This window comes from Egretta garzetta, unplaced genomic scaffold (assembly GCF_000687185.1).
Source record: "Egretta garzetta isolate BGI_Z169 unplaced genomic scaffold, ASM68718v1 scaffold270, whole genome shotgun sequence".
NCBI classification, from domain to species: domain Eukaryota; kingdom Metazoa; phylum Chordata; class Aves; order Pelecaniformes; family Ardeidae; genus Egretta; species Egretta garzetta.
Genome location: NW_009258274.1, coordinates 1,263,520 through 1,273,100, shown reverse-complemented (window position 1 = coordinate 1,273,100; position 9,581 = coordinate 1,263,520). Strand labels below are relative to the sequence as shown.

Below are 9,581 nucleotides of genomic sequence, written 5' to 3'. Positions count from 1 at the left end.
CTCGTTGGCCGGCTCCGTGGCTGGCAGGTTCTGGCAGCCGGGCAGGTACAGCCGCGGCGGGGCAGGGGAGCTGGGGTCTGGCTGAGTCCGGCAGGAGAGGGGCGCTGGGAGAGGGAAGGGTGCTGGAGGGGTGGCCCCTGGGAGCTGGAGGGGCCCTCACGCCGGGCTGCGTGGAGGGGTTGAAGCGGTGATGGCTGGGCGAGACCCCGCCGCTCCCCTACACCGGGCTGGCCAGATTCCCCGACTCCAGACGTGGTGATGGCCACATGTTGGGGGGCCCTGGCAGCCCCCCAGAGCCAAAACGGTCTGTGGTGCAGAAGGGGAGCCAGCAAGCATGAGAGCGGCTCATATGGGGGGCAGGCAGCAGCGGGGACGTGCTGCGCACATGGCTCTTCCCAACACTTTTCCTAAGGGATAGAGATGCGTCTGACGGGTTTCTGCACGGGGACATATGGGCTGCTGGGAATGGCTCAGCAGAGTTATTTCCCGGTAACATCTCCCCTCCAAGGACAGCATCGCTGCTCCCGACACAGTGGGAGAGGGAGAAACCTGCTGGTACAATTCTGCTGCCCCCTCGCACCGGGGACAAGCTACCTGGGGTGAGCAGGGGGTGGAAAAGCTAGCGTGGAGTAGGGCAGAGCGTCCTGATCCTGGGATGGGATGCGTTCCCCCCAGCCCCTTGCAAACAGATGATGACCCCAATGCCCGCTCCTGGGCTGGGAGCGGGGACAACCTGAGCAAAACAAAAACCCACCCCAGGAGAAGTCTGCAAAGGCCGGGGTTCATTGTTTTGGGATGCTGGAAGAGCCCTGGAGAGCCCACAGCATCCCAGTGAGCAGGCGGCGGCCCGCGCTCTACATCCCCCGGGATGCGCACTTTGTTCAGGAACAGCGTGTCGGGGTTACAGCAGCTCCTGGGAAAGGCCAGCTCGGAGGAAGCACTGAAGCCAGAGGGACTCTCTTGTGCAAGCGTGTGGGCGGAGGGGAGCAGCAGAGCTACCTCTGCCTCATCCCCCATTCGTTGCTCACCTCTATTTTTGACGCCCGCAGCCCTATTCGTGGTGCTTGCAGGACTTAGTGATTCCCCCGGGGCTGGGACAGCTGCAGTATGGGCTGCTGGGGCCGCTCTCGGCTGAGATTTCCAGCCTCAATAATCATCGTTAAGTGCTAACAGGGGCTTGGGGTCACGTAGTGCACATCTCTGTTGGGGACAGCAGTCACTGAGGTAGGGACACTCCAGGGTATTTGGAGACTGCTCTGGCATCACCTGGATCAAAGCAACTCTCCGACCTCCTGCCCTATCCCAGGCGGAGCTGGGTCCATGGGGAAAAGCCCGTATCCCACACCTGAGATGGAGAAGAGCCACCAGAGCCAGGCGACCCAACATAATGGTGGGAACGGCCATGCTGGAGTCAGCGACAGGACCCATGTGCCAGCAGGTGAGAAGCAGGTAGGACAGAAGCAGATGTGGCCGTTCCCGCTTCTCCAAAGGTTTGACGAGGGCCAGATTTGCCCCTGGCTTCAGTTCTTCTGAGCCTCTATCAACTCCGAGTCAGCGACAGGACCCATGTGCCAGCAGGTGAGAAGCAGGTAGGACAGAAGCAGATGTGGCCGTTCCCGCTTCTCCAAAGGTTTGACGAGGGCCAGATTTGCCCCTGGCTTCAGTTCTTCTGAGCCTCTATCAACTCCAAGTCAGCCCAGGAATTTCAGCATCGCTCTGATGTGGAGCCGAGCCACAGACCACAAGAGAGGAGCGGCGGGTGCCGGGGAGCACGGCACCACATCTGGGCAACCCATCCAGTGTGGCAACTGCCAGCGCTTGCTCCTGGCTGGATCCAGCTCTCAGGCCCAGGGGAGAGCTGCACAAAGGCTTCATCCAGCCCTTTCCAGAGCTCTGCCCTCGCCTCTGGAGGAACGCCACCCCGTGCATGGTCTTGCTTTGCTGGGGTGGCAGTGGGTGACAGCAGTGCCCCGGGGAGGAAGGGGAGGCAGAAAGCACTTGGGCTCCTTCCAGAGTGACCACATGGGCGAGCACAGCGTGCCGGGGAGCATCCCAGGCTGGGGAGCATCCTGCAGAACCATGAACGCTGGTCACAGACACCGCAGGGCGACAGTGGTGTCACGGGGTAGCACTGAGCCGTACGCCATACACTCTGTCCCTGCAGATGCTGGCCTGTCCCCTACATCCCCCGGTTTCGGGCGCTTGGAGGACGCACTAGCCAGCAGCAGAGGATGCTAGCCCGCTGTCTCTCCCTGCCTCGGGGCCTTTCCGCCCCCATCCCATGCATTCTTCCTAACCCCCACAACAACCCTCGGTATTAAATGTGCTCCGCAGAGCCCCGGGAGGCAGCGGCAGGCTCCTGGGTGAATACTAATAGCAATGCCGTCCGGTCGCCCCAGACTTTCCCACACATCTGCAGCCACTTAATGTGGGAATCGTTAACCCTCTGCTTGCGCAGTGCCTGAAACGCGGCGAAGGAGCGAAGCATGGCCGGGACGCTCCCCACCAGGCCCCAGCCACCTTTGGGACCCCATGTCTCCCGTCATGGGCTGTGTGGGCAAGCCATGCTCAGCACCCACCCGCTGCACGGCGAGAACCCAGCTCTGTGCCAGCGTAGGGGGAATCGCATCACCAGCCCAGCGAGACCAGCGGCCCCGCAGGCGATGGAGAGCAGTGAGAGGTGCCAGTGTGTGTCCCTGTCCCCAGTGCCCTCATGAGGGTACTCCCAAGATTTGTGGCATTTGCGTTTTGCCAGGAAAGATGGATCCAGACCCCCCACCGAGCCCTGGGGAGGGGAGTGGGGGGCTGTATGGCAGTGCTGGCAGCGCATCATAGAATCATTTAGGTTGGAAAAGACCTTTAAGATCATCACGTCCAACCGTTAGCCTTGCACTGCCATCCCACCACTAAACCCTGTCCCTAAGCACCACATCTACCCATCTTTTAAATACCTCCAGGGATGGGGACTCAACCCTGCCCCTCGGCAGCCCATTTCAGAGCCTGACAGCCCTTTCTGTGAACAAATTTTTCCTAATGTCTAGCCTAAACCTGCCCTGGTGCAACTTCAGACCATCGATTTGGGATATCCCAGTCCAGCACCCATCTGTCTGGGCACCAGCTCTGCAGAGCCCTCCTCAGCACGGGGACACAAGTGCCAGCAGAGACATGGTTCAGGCACCTGGGAAAAGCCAAAAGGAACCTGGGACTCTGCAGTGGGACTGATGGAGCTGGGGCAGGGGGTTGTCCTCTGCAAGAAGGTTGCACTGATGTCTCTGTTGCCAGAGAGGAGGGGATGCTCTCAGGACATTCGGTGGGGCAGCTGTGCTTGCCCCATCCCTCCCTCACTCTCTGGGGTGCTGCTCCAAAGGCGCATGGCAGGAATGATGCACAGGAGACGTGCTCTGTTTTCCCTTGCCTCCTGCTGCAGGAGGGTGGCAGGAGAAGCTGGGGAATGGGAGGAAGGTGATGGCTGGGCTGGGGTGTGCGCGGGGCCATGCAGCTCTGGGATGTGCTGGTCTGAGGCCAAAGGTTTGCCTCTGGGAGCAACAGGGGCTGGGGGGAGTGGGGAGGCCATGGGGCTGCTGGGGAGGTGATGGGGAGGAGGCTCGGGGGGAAAGGGGGGAGCGAGGTGGCACCTACTCGACCCTCTGCGCACATCTCTGTCCTGCTGAGATCATGGGGGGGGTCAGAGCGAGCTGGGGGACAAGGCAGGACTTGGTTCCCCGGGGTGTGTCTCCTCCATGGGAGGAGGAGGAGGTGGGGGGGTCTCCCCTGTAAACCTGCTCCATCTGGGACAACTGCCTCAGCCTGGCCCTGGGGACCTGCCGGCCCTCCCTTCCCCAGCCCTCCTGCTTCCAGGAGATGGCATCACTGGATCACGGATAGCAGCACCGAGCCCCAGGGAGCGCCCGGGGAACCCTGGCCGCTCTCCCTCTCCACTGCATCCTCCTGGTTTCCACCAGGACTCTCAGGTCTGGAGGACTAGCAGGAGCTCCCTAGGCTGGGTTTGGGGTCTCTGGGGTGGGATGGAGAGGGTACTGCCACCTCCTCTTGTTCAGCTGGGGACCCCCAGGGGCTCTAGCAGCCTCTGACCTGCTCACCCATGAGACCCCGGTGTGGGTGGCATCCTAGGGCACCAAGGGTCCCCAGCAGCACCCGTCAGCCCCAGTCTAGCAGCTGGGATTCTCCTCAGGGAGCCCATGGAGGGGAGCCCATGGAGGTGAGGCCATGGAGGGCCTGGCTCTTCCTCAGCATAAGCTTTGCCAACCACAATCCTCAGCAGCAATAAAGGGGCCAAAGAAAAGGAAAAGAGGGAAGTTCTTGTCGGTGGATCTTTATGGCCCAATTGTCTTCCCCTGCCCCCTTCACCCCGTGCCAAGGGTGCTCATGGCACTGCTGTTAGCAGGCACCTGGCGATGCTGTGCCCTGCCGAGCCCTTCACTCACCATGGGGAGGATGTGGTGTGAGGTCCTGCCCCGGACCCCCAGTCCCTGGTGGCTGCCTGAGCCCTTGGCCTTGGCTCCATGAGCTGGGAAAAGGGAAAGGGGGTCCTGGGCTGCCTGTGCCCTTGGTCTTGGCTCCATGAGCTGGGAAAAGGGAAAGGGGGGCATGGGCTGCCTGTTAGGAATAAACCCAGCATTCACTGAAATGCAGCCACCCCTGGAGTAGGACCCAGCATCCCTCCATACCTCCCACCACCGCTCAGGGGGGATTTTCCTCCTTTTTTCCCCACTTCCTGAGCCAGCGGCTCTTTGCTGGAGGAGGAGGAAGGTGGCCTTGCCTCTCTTGTTTAAACAAAGCCATGGCTGTGCTGAGACCTTGGGAAAAAAACAGAATAGATGAGTTTATACGGTGCATCAATCACTCTGCACTGCAGCATGAGCTGAGCTCGTCACCAGGTGGGACAGTCGCGACGGTCACCTTTGTCGTGAGAGAGGGAGCCAGGGCAAGGCTGGGCGAGGGGTGCAGGGAGGATGCTGCAAATTGCTCACCTCTCGCGGAGCCTTGCCAGGTCTCAGGAGGCAGAGCCTGGGTGATGCCAGCTCTGGGGGTGATTTCCCATTGCTGGGGTTTTACTCTGCTCCCTTCTTGCAAACCAGATCCCTCACCTCTCCCCGTCCCCCTTTGATCTCATCCTGGCAGGAAGCGGATGTGGCAGAGGGACACCCCTGTAATATTGTCACCCAGTTGCATCAGGAATCGGGGCTGGAGCAATGGGCCGGGGCACCCAGGGTTGATGCAGAGCTGCTGCGGATCCATGGCTCCGGGGTCGGGGGTGCTGCCCCGTTACGGCTCCAGCGCGCTGGGCTTGGTTGCAGGGTGGGAACGACAGCAGCCTGGCCCAGCTGTGGTGGGGAGGGCTGCGAGCTGGGTACAGCTCTCGCAAAGTCCACCGTCAGCAAACAGAGGACAGCAGGGCTGCAGGGGCTCTGGGACGTGCTGATCCCTCCGCGAACACAGGATTGCTCAGGATGCTGTGGGGAGGAAGGGCTGGTGTGGGGGCAAGCAGGGCCCCAGGGAGCACTGGTGGCTGGGTGCTGTCCTCGACCCGCCAGCTAAGGCTGGGGACATCTGCCACCGGCTGCTGGGGGGGAAAGGAAGAAATGATTGTGCATCAAATGCACTGAGCTCCTTGAGTCAGAGTAGCTTTGCCAGTTTTGTTACCATTTTCCTTTTAACCCCACAAATCTGGGAGGCAATTCCACAGTGGAAACACTTCCCAGGTTCGTATAAAGAAAACGCCTGAAAGTCTTGTGTTTTATCCCTTCCTCTCAATTGCATTCTAAATCTCTTTTTTTTTCCTGCTTTCTTTTTTCCCCCTTGTTCCTTATTGTCAAATTCCAGGCTGTTTCTATCCCAGGAGGATGAGGACTGCTCAGTCCATGCTTGTGTTTCCGGCAGGGGAAGGGGCTGGTGCAGAGAAAAGGACAGAGGTGGCCTTGGGGAGGTGACAAAACACCCTCCTGGAGCATCTGCGGGGCTGTGCTTTGGTTTGAGGGAAAAAGCCAGCCTGCAAACGGTGGCTGTGACAAGGCGGTGGTGGCCAGCACAGTGTGACACTGGCAGAGAGGGGGGTGCCGGCGGGGACGGGGCTCCCAGCTGCCAATGATGGGGTTTTCTGCCTGGGTGACACAGAGCCGGTCCTCGGTCCCTCGTCCCCCTCCGGAGCGAAGGTGTGTCTGGGCTGACGGGTGATGAGTAGGTGGTCACCCACCTTCCAGGCACACACGGCTTCACGGGGGGGCCATTTCTGCTGGGGTTTCCCTACCAGAAAACTTATGGGGACCTTCTTGCTTCTTTAAGAAAGAAAACAGGCAAGAAAAATCTCTTGCCACAGGGTTGGGAGCCCCTTGGGGCCATGTCGGGGCCCAGGGACTCCCTGTTGTCTATGGCAGGGGCTCTGTCTGTCCGTCTGTCCCGCTCTCCGGGGCTGGGCTGAGCTTTGCTGTTGGGGCTGGAGGGGTGAGTTTGCCCCTATATGGAGTAAATGCAGGGGGACCCAGAGCCTTCCCTTCCCACCAGCACCCCATTTCCGAATCAGGGGGATCCTGCCACTGGGTGCGGGAAAGCACCATTCCAGAGTGAGGGTTCGGTGTCCCCAATGTGGGAATGGGGCTGGTGGCAGGCACAGCCCAGCTTGTCCCCTGACTGCAGATGGGCTTTAATATGAGGGCTCAGACCAAGGCACCCTGCTCCTGGGGTACGGATGGCTTCAGCGACAGGGTGGGTTCCCTTGGGGCATCCTCGATGCCCATGATACCCTAGTGTCCCCAAAGCCGGCTGCCACAAAGGGACCATGGCTGGTGGCGTGAGGACGGCTGTGGGGTGGTGACAGCAGAGGAGACACAGGGTCCTCAGTGCTCCCAGGGGTCACCCACCGCCTTGGCCCCCCTGCAGCCGGGGTGGGAGGTTTGAATTCGCCCCCCTCGCCCGCTGGGGTTCCTGCACTTTGAAATGCAAACCTGCCTTTCAATGCAAATGCTGCGAGAGGTTGGGCCCAATAAAAGCCTGTGGGCAGGGAGGTGCCTGGCCCCAGGACACAGCTCCCCAAGGCGCCCAGGTGAGCGGCAGCGAAGGAGGGGCGGCCACCTCCCTGCCAAACCCAAGCCAGCCCCCAGCCAGCGGCACGGCGGTGCAGCATGTGCGCGGAGCCCGACGGGGAAGATGTATGTAGGTTATCTTTTGGATAAGGACACCAACATGTATCCCAGCCCCGTCCGGCACCCCAGCCTCAACCTCAACCCCCAGAATTACGTGCCGGCGCCGCCCCAGTACTCGGACTTCGCCAGCTACCACCATGTGCCAGGGGCTCCCCCCACACCCCTGCCAAGGAGGACTGGCATTCCTACGGGACCGCTGCTGCGCCTTCCACCACCAGCCCGGGGCAGTTTGGATTCAGCCCCCCAGATTTTAACCCCATCCAGCCCCCAGGCTCTGGACTCCTGCCTCCGCCCATCAGCAGCTCCTTCCCCCAGCTCTCCCCTAACGCCCAGAGGCGCACCCCGTACGAGTGGATGAGGCGCAGCATTCCCAGCACCAGCAGCAGCGGTAAGGACCCCCCGAGCCCCGCACCCCCTGTGCCTTCCTCAGTGCAGGGCATCTCTGGGCTTGAAGTCCTGTGGGGCTGGATTCTGCTCCATGGCTCTCCCTGCGTGGGGACAGAAGGGACAGTACACTTGGCCTGGCATCTCAGCATGGCGCCTGGTCCCCAAAGAGCGGAGGGACCCCACTGATGGGGTGGCAGGGGCTGAGGATGGGCAGGGAGGGTACCGTCCTTCCGCATTGCTGGCAGCCGGGGTTATATGTTGGAAAGTCCTTTTTCCCAGCTCATCTCTGCTCCTGCACCCCTGCCCTCGCCTGCCGCCCCTGGGTAGGATGGGCAGAGCCAGAGACCCCCGGGATCCGGGGCCCTGCCAGCCCCGGGGGGGTGTGGGACGGGGTGTCTCGTGTGTGCAAGGGTGAGTGTGTGGGGCTGTGAGCCAGTGTGCAGCTGCGTGTGAGAGCCAGGTACGGGGGGGCGTCTGCATCTGCAAGGGGCCTTGTGCTGCGGGCACGTGTAGTGTGTGTGTGTATGTGTACAGGGAAGGTACTGTGCGTATATATGAGGAGGGAAGGTGCTGCATGTGCTGGGTGTATATATATATAAGGTGTTCTCAGTGCGTGTGAGGCACTATAGGCTCTGTGTGCGTGTGCAAGGTGCCACAAGCAGCACGTGTGTACAGGGCTTGCTGTATAGACAGTGTCCATGAGTGTGTACAGGGGATGCTACAGGCTCACTGCATGTGTGCAAGGTGTGGTGCATTGAGGACAGTGCCATGTGTGGTGTGCGTGCAAGGTGCGGGGGGTGTGTGCATGCCCAGTGTGTGCATGCACGGGTGGTGAGTGTGCAAGGTGCGGTGTGCATGCATGGGTGGTGAGTGTGCAAGGTGTGGTGTGCGTGCACAGGTGGTGAGTGTGCAAGGTGCGGTGTGCATGCATGGGCGGTGAGTGTGCAAGGTGCAGTGTGAATGCACAGGTGGTGATGCATGCCCAGGGTGTGCGTGCACAGGTGGTGAGTGTGCAAGGTGCGGTGTGCACACATGGGTGGCAAGTGTGCAAGGTGTGGTGTGCATGCACGGGTGGTGAGTGTGCAAGCTGTGGTGCATTTGGGGATGGTGCCACATGGAGGGTGCATGTGGGTGCCCCGGGTTCAGCACACTGCGTGTGCGTGTGCAACAGCGTGCGGGGGCCGTACAGTGTGTGAGCGGGTGCCCCCACTCCTGTGCCTACCGCTGGCCTGGGCACTGAGCGGCCATGCTGTCCCCAGGGTCCTGTCCCTCTGTCCCGGGGTCCTGTCCCCACTGAACTCCTGACCTGGGCGGGGGGGGGGGGGGGCCTGCTGCCCACTTCAAAGGCAGTGGGCAGATCCCCCCTTGGGGCCAGCCCAAATTGCCAAGGGCTTGGCTTTGTCATGGAGATGGTGGCCGGCTCCTTTGGCAGCGAGGTGAGGTGCGGGGCCCTTTGTCCTGCCGTGCCCGCACCCTTTCATCTTCCCCTCCAGGCCGCCATTGCCACTGCCAGCCCAGCCTGGACCCTCCACCCGTCCTGCCCCCCGCGGGACCCTCTGCCTGCTGGGCTCGCCCAGACCCCCCACCCCTCTCCCGTGATGGCCATGAGCTCCACAGAGGCTCCTTTGGCAGCGAGGTGAGGTGCGGGGCCCTTTGTCCTGCCGTGCCCGCACCCTTTCATCTTCCCCTCCAGGCCGCCATTGCCACTGCCAGCCCAGCCTGGACCCTCCACCCGTCCTGCCCCCCGCGGGACCCTCTGCCTGCTGGGCTCGCCCAGACCCCCCACCCCTCTCCCGTGGTGGCCATGAGCTCCACAGACCACTGCTGGGGCCAAACTCACTACAGGAGTGTTCTGTGCATCTCTCGGGGCTGAGTTTGCTTTTGGTTGCCCCATATCCCTGGCATCGTGGCCAGGGCTCCCTGTTTGCAAAGTGTCTCCACTTTTAGGCTTGTTTCTGGCTCCCCACTGTCCCCGCGCAGGGCTGGCCAAGCCCCGTGTAGAGACCCTCGTGCAAGGGGCCCGCGCGCAGCGGC

The 9,581-nt window shown here is 61.7% G+C and overlaps 1 protein-coding gene across 1 annotated transcript in view; it reads left to right on the top strand.

The window, feature by feature from the left end:
* Positions 1-7,164: 7,164 nt before the first annotated feature.
* Positions 7,165-9,581, top strand: part of CDX1 (caudal type homeobox 1) — a 14,004-nt gene continuing 11,587 nt past the window's right edge. Inside the window, 2 exon segments of the mRNA XM_009635530.1 lie at positions 7,165-7,303; positions 7,306-7,548. Of these exon segments, the coding sequence (XP_009633825.1) occupies positions 7,165-7,303; positions 7,306-7,548 (382 nt within the window).